Source organism: Chiroxiphia lanceolata, chromosome 4, assembly GCF_009829145.1.
Source record: "Chiroxiphia lanceolata isolate bChiLan1 chromosome 4, bChiLan1.pri, whole genome shotgun sequence".
Lineage (NCBI taxonomy): Eukaryota > Metazoa > Chordata > Aves > Passeriformes > Pipridae > Chiroxiphia > Chiroxiphia lanceolata.
The window spans coordinates 43,046,596-43,068,687 of NC_045640.1; the positions used below are offsets into that span (position 1 = coordinate 43,046,596).

Genomic DNA, 22,092 nt, shown 5'->3' on the forward strand with positions numbered 1-22,092 from the left:
GAAGAACAACCAACAGAAACAAAGGGTGAATAATGTATCATTTGGTAGAATTAACAGGTTAAAGGCAAACAATGTGTTTGAATATTCAATGTAAATAAGCTTTACTGTATTTCAGGAAAATGCATGAATGCACAGTATACACACACCTTCTTGATTTCAGTTTAAACAGGACTCAGCTTGAGAGTAAGTCTGCCTCAATTTTAAATGAATCAAGTTTTAGGCTTGCTGTTTGATAATATATCAAACAAACGACCAGACACTCAAAATCACTTTTAACATCTATGTGTTTGCACTGCATTCTAAGTGCTTTAGCTGTTTTAAAAGGGTACCTAGTTTAGTGTCTAGCCAAAAAAGAGATTATAGCCTGTATCATGTGTTATGAGAGTGGCTATAATCTGTTTTATGTCAGTGTTGCATAGAGTTTCTGATCGGATACATTTTAGTTAACTTTTAGCTTAAAGTATTCAAGTAAGTGGAATAGTTTGAATATTTAAATGAAGTCAGAAATATATTTCTTCTTCCCATGCTGTGTGTTTTAAACCAACTTAGAGATACAAAGTAATGACCTTGATTTTGGCGGGGGGAAGAGGGGGGAAGCAAGATTAACAGACCAGTCTGACCCATTTACCCTCTTAAGTAGATGATCAGACATCAGCTGATGATGCTCACCAATCTTACTGATTCAGCACAATGGTATATTTACAGTGTGACTGAAACAGAGATTGTCGCTTTTTAAGCATCTTGATAAGTAATTTCTACAAGTCACGACTATTCTTATATAGCTTATACAGCTATATACAGAGTTCTACAATAAACCATAGTAGTCTAGTAAGATGAAGCTGTTAGTTCTAAAAAAACTTCAAAACAAACAAAAATTTGAAATAATTCAATGTAAAAGAGAAACATGGAGGTAGTAGGAAAAAACCAAGCAAAACTACAACAAAACAGGAAACACTATTGGTTTAGTTACCTTAGAATCACTTAAGTTTGCTGAAAGTATTACTCCACAATTTGTGTGCCTGGAGAGCAGCAAAAAGAACTTGCATCTTGACAGCATTTGCTCTTGCTTCTATGTGTGTCACCAAAACTTACATGGCCATGTATCACCATGTGTCATTCTTCACAATATGGCATGGTTAGCCAGGGGAGTTGTTTTAATTCATATAAAGACAACAACTTGACTAATCCAAAACACCAGAGGAAGAAAAGCACCTTTAGACATGTGGTAGACATTACTGGAACAAGGGGACTGCACAGCCAGGGCTAACAACAAAAAGCAAATCCAGTCAACATTAAAAAGGCTCAAGAAATACTTAGTTTAAAGGAGTATAGATTTCTTTGCCAGAAAGCAAATCAGATCTAAATTGTTAAGTTTCAATAACGCATTTATATCACAAATACCTAATACCAGATATGTTCACAGGCTTTTTGGAATCTAACACACTCTTGTTGTAGCTATCACAGAATAGCAAAAGATAAAGCAAAGATCACAAGATTAACAAGTTGATACTGTCCTATTAGGACAACAGCAAAATTAACATTTCATACCTGAACCACAGTTTCATCAATTTTGCGGACTGCTTTGGAATCAAATAAGACCTGTCTGCCTCTCCTCTCACAGTCCTGGTAAACTATCAGGCGGATTTCATTCAAGTCAAACTCCGAAGAGGACCAGCTATGGATTAGAAACACAAGATGTTAAAATAGTGTGCTTACTTTGCAGGTTCATCTAAGTGAAGAAACAGGTATTATGCAAATACAACTTTTACTCAGCATTTACAGGATCCAGAGTGCAATCATTTAACTCCGACCAAAAGGAACTAAGCCCAGTGTCACTGCTGACCCAAAGGCAGGAACAGTCACACCAATTTTCATCCAATCTTTTTTCAAAATTTTGCAGAAAGAGAACACAAAACTTTGTCTCAGCAATCTGCCTTAGGGCTTGACTACTCCTAAATTTCTTTGTACATAGCCTGGATCATCCTTATTGTAAGGTAGGTGTACTGTTTTGTTCAATACTCTTAGTGGCAATAAAATACAATGGGTTACCATTCTCTCTAGCACAGCGTTTCAAAAGCACAAGGTTTACACCCTCCCACATCCTTCTCTAAACAACAGAAAGCCAATTCATTTTGGTCTATTCCTGACAATATCATTTAAGATTTTCCCTAAGTTTAAGTCTTGCAACTGAAAGACAAGGTTTATGTTGTTCCATTATTTTTCCCCTTCTTCTGAGACATTTCAGGGTTTACTGAGCAGCCATAGATTACTGAGACTTGATCTCCAACTACAATGAAATTCATTTCGTATATGAAATCAAGATACCACAGAGATTCAACCTGAAGAAAACAACTATCTCAAGCCAGAATCTGCCCATTCCCCAGAGATACAACATGGCACACAACTTGGCTGATTGCACTACGGCAAGAGGCTGAGGAGCACAACTGCAGCATGGCTACAATGACAAGAAACCTTATTTACCAATTCCAAAGGGAGTCAGTCTGCACATCAGAGTATGGAGGTTTGCTTGGTCTCAGCTTCAGCCACAGAAAATGCTTTTCATGTTATGTAGCTCACAAGCTGAAATTAATGGAAAAAACCTACTACTGCATAAAGCAGTGCCACGCAACACTGATGCTCAGCCATATTGCCTCATTCCTGACCTCGATGAACTGCACTGAGGGGGTAAGAGTACAACTGTTATTAATAGTTTTTGGTTTAACAGACTTCAGTCAAGGCCACACTGATCTTCCACCCAAACGGAAGTTTCATTTAGGACTTCTGCCAAACTGTGCCTACAGAATAGGGAGGCAGAGAATTGAGAAGAGCATAAAACCCTTATACGGTTGAAACACTAGAATTTCTGAAGCTATTTCTTTTTATTACTTGCTCTGTTAACATCCAGAAGCGAGGTAAACACTTTCAAATACTGCTAGAGTCAGTAAGGTAACTGTGGATAACTGCTTTAGGAGCACACTCAGACTTTTAAATTTAAAATCATTTTAAGTAAAGGCAGCCTAATTTCCTCTTTGTGCTCTTTCTTGGTAGCTAAAAAGAGAAATAAGCGTAAATAGGCATCCTTTTCAACCTGAAAGACCTCATTCTGGAAGGTTTCATCCTACTTTCAAATATCTTGAGACAGAATAAGCCAGATACCCATTGCCACTGTAAGGTACTCTGATACGAGTATGCTACATGTACATAATATGCAAGGTTCCAGTACACTTCAAAGCCAGATTATGGAATGCTGCTAAAGGCTGTTTTGCCATCCACAGTGAGGAAACTTCTTGCTGTGTTTGTAACATGTTGCCTCCAAAACTGCCAGGAGCGCCAGGAAGATTTCTTTTCAAGTTTTCCCTTTCAAACAGAGCCACAGCATTAAGTTCACCTGCATGAGACCAGACCTGATACCATTGTTGATAGTTGCCCAACAAAGATCCTACATACCTCACATATACAGAGAGCTGCAACTACACCATCTGTTTTAGAAATCTGTTACTAGTTTCTCAGCCCACTGCCTCTGCAACGCTATTACAAAATCCAGTTATGCATGAGTACACTTCATTCTAGCCTGCCACATGAATCTGATGCTCTTCAGCTATCTACTTACACGCTTTCTGCAACAGGTGATCTCAGGTAACTATTCTGCTTTCTTAAAAAGGCTACAGGTCTCCTTTTAACTACTAAGAAAAGGTATATCTCTATGGCCTTAGTTAAAATTCTATGCAAGAGTAAAGCCTTATTTATCTCCAGGATTAGCACAGCAGCATCAATACTTCAGACTACAGGACTGCAAGTCTAAAATGAGAAAGACTCATTTTAGACAGACTGAGCCAATCTGGCCCTGCATCTGCCCACCGATGCAGGGTTGCATGCAGGTTGGGTTGGGTTCCATGAATTCCGGTTTCCTTCCCTCACTGTGCACTAAAGCAAACTTCATGTTGTTTGTGCAGTGCCAACTTCTGTATAAGATTTTATGCTGACATAGAAGCCAATTCAACAGCCTGCTGAAGTGCCTTTTCCACGCAGTATGTTAGAACTAAAGACTGCTGCAATCTGTCATAACTACAGATTCTCTAGTACCAGACAGCAACAAGCTAAGTTACATAAAATCTATCATACAGAGCTTTATCTGACTAATAGGTCAAATCTAGGGAAGTAACTTCCACTAATGCTTCTTACAGTACTAACCAAATATCAACCTTATGTTTTAATGAAGTCTTTGCTTTCAGGTTGTAAATTACCCAGAACAAAGATGCAGTTCCTGCAGCAGTCCTACCCATTACAGAAGAGTTCCATCCTACTAAAACCGCATTTGGTAACATCAAGCATATCTATAGGCAATTCATACAGGCATATAAGTCCATGTAGTCTCATTACTTCCACGTGGAATCTAGCACCAGGCCCAAGACTAGTCAGATGACTGGGATGTTTATCCCTGTCACAAAAGCTGATGAGCAGACTGCTTACAGTACTTCCACCCTTTATTGTTTAAGCCAGCTTATATAACAGAGCCCCCAAAACAGGGACAGCAGGAATATTCAATCATCTCCTAAAAGCACAGCGTTGAAGAACACAGACAGTACACAGATTCTTTGGTCCACTCTGTTTTCACATGTATAAAAACCAAAACACAAACCATTACTTTCTTATCTCTGTATCAGCTTCCTGCTTATTTAGATACGCAAGATCCTGCATATTCCTAAAAATTAGCTGAATTAATTAATTTGAGTTTGTGCAGATGTTCACATGTCAGGTTAAATGTGGCTATTCTGACTGAACATGTTTTCTTATTTGACCACAAAAATTAAAAGCCCCATATAACCTTTTGCCCCTTTTTGTAACTATGTGACCCTTCCTTTTGCTCATGTCTGCTCTGGCAATTCTTGGACCCTTCTGTAAACTGAATTCCCTGCAGCAAGAAAAGTGTGTCCAAGCACCTGAAAGTGGACCAGAAACATAGCTGGAAAAAGAAGGAAGAAGTAGAAAGCAATGGAATCGCCACCTCTTAGAGGCAGCATGACCTACACTCACTTTGTCCATGGAACTATACACCTTTGGGAAAGGGCAGAAAGAAAACGTTCCCTATGCATTCCAAATAAGTATTGAGGCTAGTTAGAATGTTAATTGAGTTTTCTTGTTCCCAAGTCAGTTCTCTGCCGCTTATTGAGCTAACTGACACCCTAAGGGGAGCCAGTTCCAAAAGGACTGGAAAGGGGGAAAAGGACAAAACCATGATGCCAGAAATCAAAGGAAGAAGTGGCAATGTAATTACCTCTTTCAACATCATGGGCTTGGCTTATCTAGCTCACCTTCAGACTGTATCTTTCCTGCATGCAGAAGATGCTAGAACTAATAAACATAAATTTTCAACTCAAAATAAATAAATAAAATCAAGCTGTCTGTGTTCATACAACAGGAGAACCAAGTCTACTAAAGATACTAAAATACTATGGATTTTTTTTATTTTTCGAAAGAAAGCCACAAGTTTGGAACATCTTACAGATAGCCTGAAAAGTTTTTTCCCCAGATTCCATATTAAGCTTAAACACGCTTTACTTCCTCTTAAACTGGCATATAAACTACTTTCCTTTGGTTCGTTCAACATTTCTTCAAATATATATATGTGTGAGACATGGAGGTAAAGAAATCTCTCTTAGGGGAATGCAGACTCGTTTGTTTCTGGAAAAAAGCCACAAAAATTCTGCCTCATTCTGCCCTGAATCAGTACTTTCAGTTAATACAGATCTCCAAAGGCTGATCTTTACACAGAAAGCTTTTGCTTCACGTTCATTACAATCAGCATTCATGCAATAACTGAAGAGTGACCTATTAATTTATATCCAAAAACTACTTCAGCTGACCTTAAACTGTTTTTGAAAGTGACTAAGCACTCACTACTTCAGTGTAACATCTGTAGGCTAGAGAAACAAACAGGCTGTAACATCTCCATATACCTATATATGTATTTATATTTTTCTGTTTCTTAGACCAGCAATCCTGAATATGTAGAATACGAATCGTAACACACTTGGGTGCCAAGATCTAGAAAAAGCTACCCTGAACCATATTCCCAACACAGTTACATAGCTGTAAAGACTCAGACATTAGAGACATGCTGGCACACATCTGAAAAAGACACCACAAAAGTTAAAGAAATTGTTCACACTTCAGATTACTTTGACGTAATGCTTGATCTAAAGGTAATTTACAAGTAAAACAGAGCATCCTCCTCTCCATTCTTCCCCCACTTCACAGCATTCCCTCCTGTCTGCTCTGCACACTGTTACTACTTGATCCACTAACACAGGGGGTGGCAAGAAAAAGAGGGCAAACTAATTAGAAAACTAGAAAGAGAAGGTAAGATTATTCAACCTTAATTGAAAAGATCACCCTGCATGCCTCAGTTTGCATATACATAAATCTCACATATCAGAGATAAGAATGTAGATTCAGTTTCAAATAGGAAAGACTTTTTTGAGTTTCAGTCAGCATCATCATCAAGAATAAGCTTCTAACAGAACTTTCCCAGTTATTTACAAAACAGCCTTTCAGGAACATAATTATAAATCTAGTATTAACTAAAAAAGTCTACTCTTTGTCAAGAAAAAATTACATGCATACCTGTTTTGCAGCAGTCTAGTCACTTTGCTCGTACAGCTGACACACTGGTCTCTCAAAGACTTTCTACTTCTTTCATCCAGTTTAGTACAGGAGAGATTATTTCCAAGTAGTACATCGTTGCTGTTTCTTCCTCTTTCTATTTGTCCCCCAGTGCCATTTGTAGCTTTTGGTGTACCCCCACACATTTTCTTAGCTACAAATACTCTTGTAAAGCTCCCTCAAAGAAACTAAATACCTGCTGAGGAGGTACAGCCTCAAGCAGATTTCTTTACTATTGATCAACCATTAACAATGGTAATTTACCATCAGCTGTCTTCCCTATACAGAAACCCAGTCTGCTGAATTTCCCACTAGGGGAAAAAAAGGCAAAGCAACCTTCATATAGTCTATAAGCCATTAATACAGAAAGACAGCTGGAGCTAATGTACTCCTGCAATTATTCCAGACAGAGAAGACATGACTTTTAGGTCTCAGAAGCCATCCTAGACTTGCTCTTGCTGCTGCCAGTTTTTCCTACCAAGCCTAGCACAAGGCTGTAGCAGATACAACAGCTAATATTGACTTTAGCTATGTTTGTTTCCTGGTATGTGATTTAGGTAGCCGGCAATTATGTAGTCACAAGACTGAACCATATGGCCTCTTAAAAAAAAAAAAAAAAAAAGCATAGTTGCTTTTGCAGTGACTCGCCCTTAGTTGCAAGGTTGTTCTAACACTGGCTACAACACCCTGTTAATGGCTCTCATGTGAGCAAGTGTCATCTGACAACCCCTAGCAACCTCATATAGCTTAGAAGCAAGTAAGAATCTGTCATCATTGCCATATGGCTATCAGTTAAAAAAAAACCAATTACCAACACCAAGAAACACCCTAAATATTCTGCGCCATAATGCTTTTACTCCTAAGGACAAACGGGATTTACACTTGACCAAGAGCTTGAAACTACTACCTTGAGAAGCCCTTTTTTAAAAAAAAGTAGAAAGGAAAACAATGAGAAAAGGTTTGTCGCAGACATCAAGTTGGTGGATGAGAATTTATAGTCATGTGCCTATTAAAATAATTTAATGGTAGTGCTGATGACAAAAATATCTAATAAAAATATTTCTGACCAAGTAAATTTAAGTTTTTGAATGGAACAGAGGAATTGGATGTTCTGTCAGGTTCAGGTAATTCTACTGCAGAACAAAGTCCTCTTCCCCACCCCCGATTTTAAAAAAAAAGTTATCCATATATGTCTGCTCATAATTCATGTCTTACATAGCTTTTCCCCCATCAGTAAGATGACAGTTCTACTGCAATTTCCCTTCCAGGTTAAAAAGGGAAAATAACTTTGCTATTAGTCAACCAGAAATACAGCATAGAGTTAGAAAACACAGTAAGATTTCAAAACTTAGTGCTACGTGCTACCTTCTAAATAGCACAGCACTCTTGCTAAAATGATTTTGTAATCTCAGTTAACCCCAACCTCTAAACACTGGACAGATGTCAAGCAAAAAACTAGAGCAAGGTTAGGTTGAACAACTCACTCTGTTGCTGAGGGAAGCCTACAGCAATTAAAAAAAAGCTCAGTTTCAATTCCCAGAGTAGTGACAAGTACTAGATCATCATCACTCCTCCCAAGTGCAGGGAAACAAGTGAAAAGCTTTGGCCTGTTCTCAAGTGATTCAAATGACCTAGGAGAGAGCAACCCCTAGTCCTCACCTCACCGAGGAGGACTATAAACATCAGTGTTCCTAGTCATCTTTGAAGTGCGAATGAAATAAGCAGCTGAGGGCCAGGTTCTTACACTTCCACTAAGATCAGCAGTTAAAAGCCTTCACTTCTGTCCTATCTTTTCCCCAAACAAAGCAACACTCACCACAGTATCAAATTCACATCAAACATTAGAACTAGGAATTCCTGTAAGCTCACCAAAAAGACATGCTTCACAACACTACCTCATCTGTAGGTGCAGTCATCTGTAGAATATTATAAATCTCAAAGTACCTGGGGAATTAACTTTGAAAATCCACAGAACAGATTCTCAACAATAAAATAATATCCAAATCCACACATTGAAAACACTCAGAGTCCACAAAGTAGATAATACATAAAATGGAAGAAAAGCATCTTGCTCTCAAGATATAACCCTCTGGAAAGCAGAGTTTAATCACACTTTTTCTAGGCTATGTGACAGCAAGTCACCTGCTCTGTTTGTAGGTCATTTCCTGTCCTTCATCCCCATTGAGAGACAACTGCCCAAATGATTTCAACTCAAGGTAACACTTGAGCAAAAAAATTTGGGGTGGGGGAAAGAGGAAATATATGTGATGTAGTTGTCTAATTAAAAATAATTTTCTGTACAACTTACAGCTCTCCACTGTTTTCACATCTAAGAGAATATTTGCAGAGACCCCTGTAAGGATTTATTTTCCCAAGAGCTTTTAGAAGCTGGCTAGAGAAGCTTAGGAAAACAAAGTTTGAATCATATCTGCTGTTTTGGTGAGCATTTGTTTTTGCAAAACATACACTTAGCAAAATTGATACACAAAAAATGCCTAGACCCAGACATTCAGGATTAGTGCCAAACACATGTTTAAAAGACAAAGTGGAATCTCTTTTGGATTGCTTAATGATGATTTCCCCTCTTTTAGTCCATCAAATAGCTTATGTGAAAGATATAGGTTCCCTTCCTCTCTCCAAATTTGAATCATTTACCTTGCACTGTTTCTCCTCTTTTTAAAACCTCAGATATGGAAGAGTTGTGCTGATGCCACACCACATTCTTTTTCCACAATGACTTAAAGAAGTCCTAATATGGTAAAGTACTATTAACCTCAGATGAACTACCTTGTTCAAGCATGATACATAGTTACTAGGTCCACACGAGTTAGGCAGGATACATTGCAGATTAGTCATGCAACAAGTGAAGGAACGTATTATTTGCTGCACTGCTCTCTCTTGGGTTAGATTTTCCTGTAGAAAGAGCTCAGGTAGAGAAAAATAAAATTCTCGGTATTAGATCACTATACAGAAAAGTTACCTGTTTTAGGATAATTCCATATGTTACCGTATGAAATGTAAAACAACATTGGATATATTTGTTCACTGAAAAGTTAGAATTCCACAGACTCCCTGCTTAAGAAAGGAGAATACACTGGATTTTTGTGAGGTTGCAAGCATTTTTCATCATCTTGGTTGCCAGAAAGCAATATCATCATATGCATGCACAAAAAAATGACAAGACACAAACACTGCTGATAGAAGCTAACAAACAGATGTACACAAGTTAGTCACCATAAATTTGCACACATCAGCCTTCCACAAACATAAAGAACAGCCCATTAAACCAGTGTTTCACAACTCAGTTAACTTCCATAAGTTGAAATTGCACAAAAAATGGCATGCATTTAATTGTGTTTTACCAATTTAATTGTGGTTTTGTTAAACTAGGTCTTTAAACAAATGTAAGGTATACAATAAGGTTAGTGCCATAGATCCACCACTTAGTTCTTTCCTCAGTACAGAAAGCCATGTCTAGTCTTAATCAACTTTCCCCCTTCCATCCCACTTTCTGCCCTCACTCCCACAGCTACTGACAGCTGATCCAAAGTAAGTCAAATGTTTTGCAGAAGTAGTTTCATTTATCATTTTCTGACGAATTGAAAATTTACTTATAATTTAACACTCTTCAGGATTTGACTTTGTTTCTTTCCATGTTTATTTTTTTCAAGGCACCTGCAGTAACCAACTTCCAGCTTTCACTGGAGCCAAACAGGCTGAGCCAAACAGCAGCAGCCATCTGGGAGCAAGCGGTGCTGGACACAGCACCTGCGCTGAGTGCTGGGGCGCAGGCAGCCCGGCCGGCTGGGCCACCCCACCTCCTCCAGCACAGGTCTCAGCTAATGCATCATTCCCATGTCACTTGTTCCAGTGGTGCCATGTGACTGGGCCAGCGTCCAGGAACACAGCTACTAAATACAGACACTGCCAAGGCACGTCTGAGAACTGCCTCTGCCAGAAAATGAGATTAATAGAAATCTCTTATCCTACCGGCTTTACTGCCTCTGCCTTCCCCACCTTCTCTTGAAAAGAGGGAAGAACTACACATTGTACATCTGAAGGAGAATTCTGAGCAGAAATGCAAGGCAGAATCTAGTATTTATAACACTATCAGCTCTTGTTGCATTTCAATGCTGTATAAAAGTACTGACAGATCTCAGACCTCAGTGTCTCCTACATAAGTGAGCAGGTCAAGACAGACTACCACACCTTAGGGGCGGTATCCTGAGGCATGGGTTTGCTTGCCTGCTCTTTCCAGTTCCTTCTCCCTCTTCTATAAAGCCCTATTTTATTTTTTAGGAAAAGAAGTCTGTACATAGCCTTCAAGCCTCTGTTCAAAGAAGTAATTTTAGAAAATTAAAAAAAAATTACTAAGAAATAATGTTATTTATTAGATAAAAGTAAATACATATTAATACCAACAGATACAGAGATATGAAGAATGTCTGATGTTTAACATCCCCCCTTCCCACTTTTTTCTAGTTAACTGAAAAATACTCCTTTTGCTAAAACACACACCTTCATTCAAAGTAGCTAAAAACACATGCATATTAACAGCAACCATTTCTTTGCAAATTTCCTCCACTTCTACTATGAAAAGGCTACTTTCACAAGAGGGCTTTGTAAACTCCAGAGGACATGGCACTCTCTCTCAAATTTTACAGCCAAATAAGTTTAGGGTAATCCCTCCAAGGGTGCAGAAAGCATTGCAAATGCCTCCTCGTCTTTGTTCTGAACACACACTCTCACTGCACAAGAGAACGCTCTTCAGGAAGGTAGAGACAAGTGCTATCCGGGGACCTCACATTTTTCTTCCAAAGGAAATTGCTTCAGAAGGGGTCAATGTCAACTAACTCAAAAGCACAAACTCAGCAGTATAATTTCACTTTAAAAAAAAAATTACTAAAATTTACCTGGTTCTAGTTGCACCCTCCTAAATTCCTAACATATGAAAAGGTATGAGATGTGGCTCTCTAACAGTCCTGAGAGCTGAGACCACACAGTTTTTTTGACCAGCTAACATAATATTGGTGACACTTCTGTAAATGGTTATGTTAAAATGTTGTAAGTGCAAGATGTTTTTTGATTCTTTTAAAACAGTTGCTTCAGACTGCAACTGAAAAGTTAGTCTGCAATAATCAAGAAGGAAAGGAAGAAAAACCTAAGTTGAGTATTTGTGAGAATGTACTGATTTACCCAACTAGCAAGAATATGGGAAAAGACACACACAAGAAGCCATGCTTGATCACCCAAAAACTGCTATAGCACGAACAGCAAAGTCCATTGCCTCTGTCTAGATGAATGCCAGGAAATCCTGACTTAGATTGAATGAAGTGATAACACAGACGGATATAACGTCAGCTCCGGCATTTTTCACTAGCTATAGCCAAAAATATGTTTTGCTGCTCTTGTTGTTGTTATGATAACTTGTCTATTCCATCCAAAACACTTTCCTTAACCCTCACTTTTAGACAGCATGGAAAGTAGCTTGCTAGTAACTAGCACTGAATCTTGTAGTCTTGGACACATTTACTTTCAAGTTTCACTGGAAAGGGAAGGAGGAACCATATCTTGGGACCATGTACAGAAGATCAGGGTAATTAAATCACTCACACCATATACATTCTCAATGAAAAAGACTACACACAAAACCAACCAAATAAACCACAGTCCTGCAGCTTACTGGTATGGGCAAAACTAACCTTGCTGCAAGCCACTATACCAGAGACTCATGTTCTGTTTACTACCAATTGCGTAGGACTTTGAATGTATAAATAGTCATTAAGTTATGAAACAGTTTCCCCTCCTTAAACCGCTCAACCACTCTAACTACTCACATAGAACCCCAAACATTTTCTCAAAAACACTGGTATTATAGGAGACTTAAAAGTTTATCCAGTCAGGTTTGTACATAATTACAGTTGACCACACCCAGTAACATGCTAAGATTTGGCTGCCAAGTATCTGTCCAAAAATCCTGAAATATCTGGACAAAAAAATAAAAATCACACACAATGATCCAGTTGCAACCTTGTCCCGCAATAGGAAACTGCTTTGCACATTGATAGAAACAAATTTCAGTCAGCAAGCTTATGTAGCAATTATCTATTCAGACAAATTACAAGCTTAACTCCTCATAAGAAGGTAAGAATTGGTCAAGCTCCTTTAGTGTTCCCCAGAAAAACACTGTACAAGAAAATAGTTTATAGCAGACCTGACTTACTCCTGAGATGAAGTCTACCAGAGCAGACTTACTAGGAGCCTTCTTAGAAGTTACAGATTCAGGATAATTTCATTTAAATACAAACAAAATTCACTTTCTTTTGAGTCAAAACTGGGCCCAAGGATACAACTCTAATTAAGACTACAGTCAACTTTTAGTACTTCGGTAATGCAAACAAAAAGCCACATTCAAATCAAGTTTCAATCAAAATTCTAGTTCACCTGCCAACACCACATTTCAATACAAATAGAAAATTATTTCTTTAAGCATTAAACAAAGTTTAATTCAGAGGTTCAAGGCATCTGTGACATTCCACACAGATGTGTTTTGCTTAAAAACAAAGGAATTGAGCAGATATATTATCAATGTGCATGTGAGTTCATTGAGCTGACTGATTGTTTCAAAAAACCCATGTCCACTACAAAGTACATTGTTCTGATTGCATTTTCCTCTCCTTTGTATACCTATTCCTGCATCCATTATCCAGTTCAGCTACACATATGCATTTTACAGTTACCAAGTGTCACCATAAAGTGACAAACAGAAAAAGCTATTTTCAAATCAACATAATTTCTCTAGTTCCACTCAAAAGCACTCCCAAACATATCCCTGTCTCTAAGAGTCTGCATATAGGAACTTCATAACACAAGATGCTTAGCACCTGAATTGTTTTTGAACTCAACTGTACTCTGATCTAGTCCACAGTGGGTGACTGACATATATCCCCACGTCTCCCAGATACTGAATTCACCAGGTTTTACTCACCCACACCAAAACTGGGAATTATATCTAAAATCATTTTAGCGCTTAGTAAGCATGACGTATATCCACAGCCAAATCTCATAAATAACTTTGTAATAAGAGAGGGTTACTTTTTCCAACTCTTTAACTTGATGTAACTCTTAGCAGTTAGAAGGCAGAGGTGGCACTCCTGAAGCTGTTTCAACTGGCTAACATATGAGAACAACCTTCCTCCAGGTTAAAAGCCAAGACCAAGTAGGAGCTCAGATGCATGTCACTATGGTTGTCCACTAAATGAACTGATTACCAATTCCCTGCTCTTTATTCCAGCCTTCTCAACCCAACTGAGGATTAGAACATATTAGCCCTCCATAAGCATTCCTGCATTGTGTGACAGCTTAACACAGACTGGTGTAAGAAGAGCTGGGTTCTATCACTGACCATTACACAGAGATGACTGAGAAGAGCTTCAACGCTCTCTATTCCATCAGTGCTGCTGTGGAAGTGACAAATGTCCAGCCAATAATCGATTTCAGCAGAGCATGGGAGAATGCAGTAACGTCTTGTACCACTGCAGCCATTCACCAAGACCAGAGTCTTAACACATGTGGACTATGCTGCTGTACAGCTGAGCAGAGTGGTCTCTGCACCAAACTCGTTTCTTCCTTGTGCCTACATCAGAGGTCACCAACCTTCCTTTGCAGCAGCCTCACAGGTCTCTGCCCAGCTTGTTTAAACCAGTCCTGTTAAACAAGACAGAATTTCAGAAACAAAAGGCCCATGACCTTTCCTATAGTAGGATTTGCCTTAAAAAGCACAACCTATTTTAAAGGGCAACTTAGAGAGCAGAGCATTAAATGTGAAGATTTTAAAAGGTCATTTTGGGGGAATGTGAAAGGAAGGGCAAGGGAATATGACAGAAACAAGTAACCGATCAGCAGCATTAGTTGGACAGGCTCAGCTGCCCACACGGAAAAACAGAAGACACAACAAAAATCTGTCTGAATATAAACTAATTTCTGTGAGTTGCAGATTTAAAAAAAATTCCATAACTGTCTCTTCCAGCCCACAGAGGGCTTTAACATTACAACATTAAAATTCTGTAAAGTGAAATAATAGTAATTAAAGAATAACTCATTCAGAACTATGTATTCAACAGTTTGTAGATTTTCCCTCTTTGGGGTTTCCTTCCAAAACTTTATCTAATATACTCTGCTCAGATTTTCTGTACTCCTGGAGCTGTGCATTAACAAACCCAACCCCAAGCGTTGAGCAATTTCAGGTGTTGGATAATATCCAGATTCAGAATTCAGTGCAAATAATCTGCACAGAAACCCAGAGCACTGAGTTCATTCAAGCAACTGTTTTCTTTCATAGAAGTCAGTAAACTCAATTAAAACAAAAGCTAAGAGATGTTATTGTAAGAAACTTCCCGTACATTATAAAAAATAAGTACTAATGTGTTCAGATTTCTAATTTGAAAGTGCTAATACCAAATTCAGACTGCTAGAACTTCTATTAGAAAAGTAAATAAATATTGTCAGATTGTTTACTTAATACAGCTGATTTCATTAGCATGTGTGAAACTCCACTGAGCACCTTGGAGGAGAAGTGCTGAACTGTATTAAACTGAGGTGAGGACATCCTGCAGAGAAAGCTCCATACTGATTCAGTAATTACATCACACAGAGCTCAAGTTTCACTTCAGCAGTCTATGGAAGGAAAATCATGAGTCAGTTTTAACAGCAGCAAGTGTGATGTAAAGGCCTCATGCCCATTTATCTAAGAATCTAACCAATATCCAAGAAGTGTGTTGACTGACCAAAAATATTTCAGCTGTTGGTCATGTAAACGCATCCATACTTGTCCTATTTGACGTGGGAAAGGCACAGGCTGTTACCAAAACTCCTAGGCTAGTCCACTCAGTGCCTCAAAAGAACACTTTGCCTTGTAACCTGGAAGGGAGCTTGTCCTATGACCTCAGTCTTGCATATTAAAATATGACATTGTTATGGTATTCGAGTGACAAACCCATACAAACAGGGCAAATGGAGTCACTTGAGAAAGGCACTGTTAAGGTGAGGAGAAAGCAGAATAAAGAAAAACCTGAGCCTGAAGATTAAAAAGCAGCATAGGCAAAGCACACATAGAGGATGTGTGACAGGCAAAAGGTGAACCACCATGTCCATGCCTGTTAGTCAGATCAGCAGTAATCTGACACTATCACAAGAAGCACAAGAAGAGCAGATAGACATATTTGCTGTCTTCACACAACAAGTATCCAATTCAAAGTCCTCCTTTTCTTGCTTATTCTCTCTAGCAAGCCTGTTAACCACCACCCTACAGAACTGCATTCCTCTTCTTTTGCCTAACAAGTGTACCCATGGAAACCTTCACATAGCAAATACTGATAAATAGGACGGCATAAGAACATTCCTCTTACACCACTTCATCTAAAGCAGCATGCAAGACAACAGTGTGCTCATCACCAAGAGTGTACCTGGTAGAAATAACTGTTGAGAAACATAAAACACAACATATGGCTTAAAAACTGAATCTACTCTTCAGAAGCTATCCCTGAACATCACTAAGGTGCAAAGTACATTACAGATGAAAGTACATGATTGTTAGCACCAGAAGGAATACTTAAAGGAACCGGTACATCACCAGTGTTTGTAGCACATGTAGTCATTATTAATCCAAAGAATTTTCTTTGCAAAAGAAGTCCTTAGCAGCTTCAATACTACTGAAATAGCAGAACAAGAAATTACTTTTACGAGAACAATTACTCCATCTTCTGTCCACTCTGACACCAGCTATTTTGTCACATCTCTCTCTGGGCTTTCAGTCTGCTGTTACTCACAGTTCAGACCTAAGCAACAGCTAAAGGCCACTATCATGCACTGAAAACACCTACATCTCACAAAGTGGGATGACATGATGACTAATGATTAAACATTTTTGCCAAACCTCTTCCATCTCCCTTTCCCCTAAATATTTAATAAAGCTATTTTGCAACTTTAACTTAGTTTACATAAGAAAAGTTACAAAGTTTATGTGATCTTCATGAAGCCAGCCTCTCTTGGCAACAAAGCTCTGCATCAGTTTTTTAAGTGTTGCTCTACAAATTCAGCTTTTATGAATGATAGTCTACAGTTTTTCAGCCCCAAGCAGCTTTATTTTCTCATTCACATCAAGCCATTTATGTGAACTGATAAGTATTCCCCTACAGCATTAGCATCACTGTATTAGACTGTAGTGTATCCCGCTTTAAACTCTGCTACCGGCAAGGAAAGGTAGCTCCAAAGCTTTCTGTCGCTACTGTTCCCCAAATCACTTTCCACTGAGCATAGTATGTGGCAGAGTACTCATTCACCCAGTTTTAGGTATGTCAACAGCAAAAGTGCCCTAAGAATAAGGAATCACGAGCCTACTATCCAATTATACATCAATTTAAGAATCAATGCATGGAACTCTGTGCCTAAGTTACTTGTATATCAGAAATAACCTACAGGCAAACCTCATGTGATTAGTAAGGCAATAATGCATCTTTTCATGGAATTAAATTAAAGAACTAAGGTATACCCATCCCCCTTGGAATATCAGTAGCTTGTGCATTTCTACCTATTTTGCAGTCTTCTGCGGTAAAAAAAAAAGGAAAAAGAAGAGGCTGTCTTGCAACTTTAAGAGAGAATGAGTTAGTCTCAGAGCAAATCTAGAGGAAACCAAGAGGTTGTTTTGTGACAGAAGCGTGTAGGGGAAGGAAAATTCAAACAACTGAAGAAGGCCTTAGTTCCTGCAAAGCTGAAAGCCAGAGGACTTGGGGGTTTGTTTGTTTTCCTTCAAAACAGCCCAAGGCTGGAAGTGTAGTTTCCATGCCAAAGAACCATACTTTCAACCACTTCAGCTCTAAGCTGTTTTCTTGAGTGAGGACTAATAAATCTCTTTCTGCAGAACTTACACCTTAGCTCTCATTACTGAGGAAAGACTAACGACAGCACAGAGGTATAATACTGCAATTAAGGCTCACCTTCAGCTGTCAGTGAAGCGGTATATGGCTTAGACTTGCTCTTTGACCTTTCCTGCCCCCCATGCTCAGATCTGGCCCTGGGCTGATTCCCATTCCTACAGCAAATAAAACAGTAATTTTATTTGAAATGCTTTTTGAAGGGTTTACAGCCAGATGTTTAATGATATTTCCAAGTATGAAGATGTACATGTGTGGTCAGCAGTGTTATTGCTGTGTGGCTATCTACAAAGTTTCAAGAAGCTCAAGAAAAATCCAATTAGGTCACAAGAGGTTACGGAGGAGTGTTTCATTTGAACAAAGAAGTAACAAACTGACATGCAAGCCGACTCCAAGCTCACTACTGCTTTTTTTCCTTTTTCAGAAGGTGGAGCATTGCCAGGCTGGTAATAAATGCCATGAAATAATGCTTAGCACGTAGGATCTCACCAAGCATTTCAGCGCTATGACCAAAGAAATTACTAGTACCAGCTGCTGAACAAATGATCTCATATACCAAAGCTAACAAACTGTTACCAGATAGATATCCTGCAGCTACAACACAACATCCACTCTAACATAGACACAAGAAGGAGCAGCTGATACTTAAAGCTGAAGAAACAGACCACATGCAAGTTTCAGACACAGCTGAAATAATACAACTTTTTTTCTAAATGTACATAAAATGGTCCTTCACTAAATATACCAATATTAAAGAAATTTCAGAAGTTACAATGCAGAAGTTATACATTCAGCATGAAAGTAGTCTTCCAAAGACTCCAAGGCAATTATTTGCATTTAAAAACAAAAACAAAACCAAAAACTATTAAAGACTGAAATTAAGGTGAAACCTTAGCCCTCAGCTTAAGGATAACATCAGACTTCATGTTGAATACAGAAAAGCACTGACATGAAATCTCTTCTATAATCAGGTAAACACAATCACAGAAAAACAGCTATAAACTTAAGTAAAATCAAACTATCTGCAACCCATATGAATTTCCTTAAAGCCATTCCCCAATACCTTACTCAAATACATGCTTAGCACTTGAGACATTCTAGTCTTGAGATACTATGTGCTTATACTCTACATTACCCCTAAAACTTAATGGACTGTTCAGCGTGTAAGGAATTGGTTGGATGGTTCCATCCGGAGGGTAGTGGTCAACAGCTCAGAGTCCCAATGGACATCCATGACAAGTGCTGCCCCTCAGGAGACACAGAAAATGGGGTCAGGTGCACCCTCAGCAAATTTGCAGATGACACCAAGCTGAGTGCTGCGGTTAACACACCTGAAGGCTGGGATGCCATCCATAGGGACCTGGACAAGCTCAACAGGAGGGCCCACGGAAATCTCATGAGGTTTAATAAGACCAAGTGCAAGGTGCTGCACCTGGATCAGAACAACCCCCAGCATCAACAGAGCCTGGGGGATGAACAGATCAAGAGCAGCCTTGACAAGAAGGACTTGTGGGTGCTGGTGGAGGAGAGGCTCGACATGAGCTGGCAGGTCAAGGGAGGGGATTCTGTTCCTCTACTCCGCCCTGGTGAGACCCCACCAGGAGTGCTGCATCCAGCTCTGGGGTCCCCAGCACAGGAAGGACATAGACCTGTTGGAGCGAGCCCAGAGGAGGGACACCGAGATGATTAGAAGGTTGTAGCATTTCTCCTATGAGGAAAGGCTGAGAGAATTGGGATTGTTCAGCCTGGAAAAGAGAAGGCTTTGGGGTGACCTAATTGTGGCCTTCCAGTACATGAAGGGAACTCACAGGAAAGATGAAGAGAGACTATTTACAAGGTTATGAAGTGACAGGACAAGGGGGAATGGATTCAAACTGACAGAAAGTAGGTTTAGATTAGAAGTTAGGAAGAAATTCTTTACTGTGAGAGTGGTGAGGCACTGCAACGGGTTGCCCAGAGAAGCTGTGGAAGCTTCCATCCTTGGAAGTGTTCAAGGCCAGGTTGGATGGAGCTCTGGGCAACCTGATCTAGAGGAAGGTGTCCCCATCCAAGGCAGGGGAGTTGGAACTAGATGATACTAAAGGTCCCTACCAACCCAAACCACTCTATGATTCTGCTGAGCACATGACCCTAATGGCACTCCAAAAAAGTGTGCAAACTCCTTTAAACCAATCTTGTAAGGGAAGTAACATTTGATATGGAAATAAGAAATATTAGGGGAATTTAGCCACATAAATACACGTCTTGTAAACAAAGTAATTAGGATTTCCTCAGAGCCTCAGAAGCTAAAACGAAATATACTGAACTACAGCCACTCAAATGTCTCTGTTGAAAGGGGGTGTGCATGCATATATACATACATCTCTATGTATGCATTACACATACAAATATATATTTTTACTTAAGGGAAGCAAAAATCAGTAGTAACAAAAACCAGAAGCTCAAGTGTGTACAAAACTGCTTAGAACAAATGTAATATGTCACTAATACACATCTGTTCTCCAGATTTATAATTACTCTTTTTAAAATAAGTAAGATATTCTGTAATTTTAACTAGTACCTTTCTACCACTTTGGAGTTTCATTATTTTGAAGGGAGGCCTGGGCCAATAGAAAGCCTCATTGTCCTAATAGCTCTATATTAACATTTACATCTCATGTTCACATTCTCCTCACCCAGCAAGTAAGGGTTGTGCTTACACAAAGATACAGTGTGGCCCAACCAAATTAGATACACAGAGTGAATTAATTGGTGCTAAGGACCTGACACTCACACTATATGTGTTCTGGAGTTTAACTTTTGATCAGTTGTAGTCTGGTCCCAGGGACTGAATGCCCATTGGTGGTAGGAGCACACTTTCTAATCTTATTCATTCCAACTGGAATCCAGTTTATGCACTGAATCCACCTGGCTATGCAAGCCAAAGTGCAGTCAGTGGAGACAATGGAGAAGCTTTCTTTAAAAGAGCACTCCTGGTCCAAATTAATATGTTAATGGTCATGCACCCAAGAAACCATTTCCTGTAGCTCCACATTCAGTTATAGACACCATGTCTCCTGCTCTTCGAGGCTGTGCCAGCTCATCCTGGTAAGCAGCATGGACCTTGAAGCTTGCTATTTCCTTCAGAGCTAAAGAATGCAAGCAGCACAGATGTCTGGTCAACATTTAGCTCCCGTTATAGGAGAGGGCACAACAGAACTTGCAGTACTTGTTACAGGCAAACCTCAAGCCCAACTGACGGACCTCTGCAACTGAATTTCTCCTGGTGTCCCTAAGAAGACTAGAAAACACTAAGCTTCCTAACAACGTAGTTGAAAAAAGTTGTCAAACTACATTAATTTGAGGATTTTTGGTGATTCTGCTGTTGTTCAGGGTGCGTGAATACATTTAGGTTTTCAAGGATTTCATAACAACTGAAAGTCCAAGGATACAGATTGTGGTCTTACAGGGCTGCTTAAGAGAGCTAAACACAGCAAGACACACTGAATGTGGAGGGACCTCACTAACCAAAACACAAAGCAATAAAACCTTAAAACTAAAATCCTTAAAAATACAGGCCTGCCATTAGAATAAAAATTGATTCTGCCACTTTGCCTCTAACAGTAAGCAGCAGTATATGCTTAATACAGAAGCTACCAAAGGATTAAGTCTTGCGCTTTACTTAGGTCCAATTGTGTCTCTCCATTCAAATAGAGATTACTGCTCAAAAGAAAGTCTATTAAAAGGGTTGTAGTAGAGCTTCTAAGACCCAGTAAGTATGCTGCTGTAGGTCATCAGCGGATCACTAGAAAGAAAGAAAAAGCATTATAGCATATTTAGAAGTCATAAATAGGAAGCTCAATGTAATATTAACAAGCACAAAAAACATCCACATGTAAAAAAAATAGACAGCAAGGGAATGAGGGAAAAATCAAGGATAAAAAGAGTGAAGGCTACCTCCAGTAGTATTTTAAATATAACAGTTTTTCTTTGAAGCGTCAAATCACTTCAATGTTATTTAAACTGAAAACTTAGTGCAGAATATCTTACCTAAGAAATAGAAAGACAGAGAAAAAAATATAATCCCTAATTTCACAAAATACTCCAGATGGAACAATCTTACTCATTCTAATGGGGAACACACTGTGCAAGCAATCTGCCTTCATGGAGATCCTTGATAGTCCAATACCCTAGAACTAACAGCCCTGGTCTCTGATACACAGTACTTGGCATGATTTTAAGTACAAGGCAAAATAATAGTTCGTCTGGAATTGTCTCTCAGTTTAAATGTGGAAAATTGTTTTCTTTCAAATTAAAGATGATATTTAACTCATAAGGTGAATTACTACCACAAGAAGTAACTAGTAAGTACAGTGTATAGACTTAACAGCTTCCCAAAATTCACCAGCCCTGCTCTCTGATAGGAATGCAGTTCCAATACTATGTCCAATGACATACAAAGGAATCACCTTATAACTCAAACATATTGACGTTATTTTGATCTTATACAATTTTTTCA

The 22,092-nt window shown here is 39.0% G+C and overlaps 1 protein-coding gene across 4 annotated transcripts in view; it reads right to left on the reverse strand.

The window, feature by feature from the left end:
* Positions 1-22,092, reverse strand: part of FNIP2 (folliculin interacting protein 2) — a 49,829-nt gene that overhangs the window by 26,635 nt on the left and 1,102 nt on the right. For 2 of the 4 annotated variants that reach the window (XM_032685807.1, XM_032685805.1), the window contains exon 2: positions 1,549-1,675. In XM_032685807.1, the coding sequence (XP_032541698.1) occupies positions 1,549-1,675 (127 nt within the window). Of the gene's footprint in view, positions 1-1,548; positions 1,676-6,624; positions 6,885-22,092 lie in introns of those variants that run through there. The other 2 variants (XM_032685804.1, XM_032685806.1) reach the window with 2 other exon arrangements.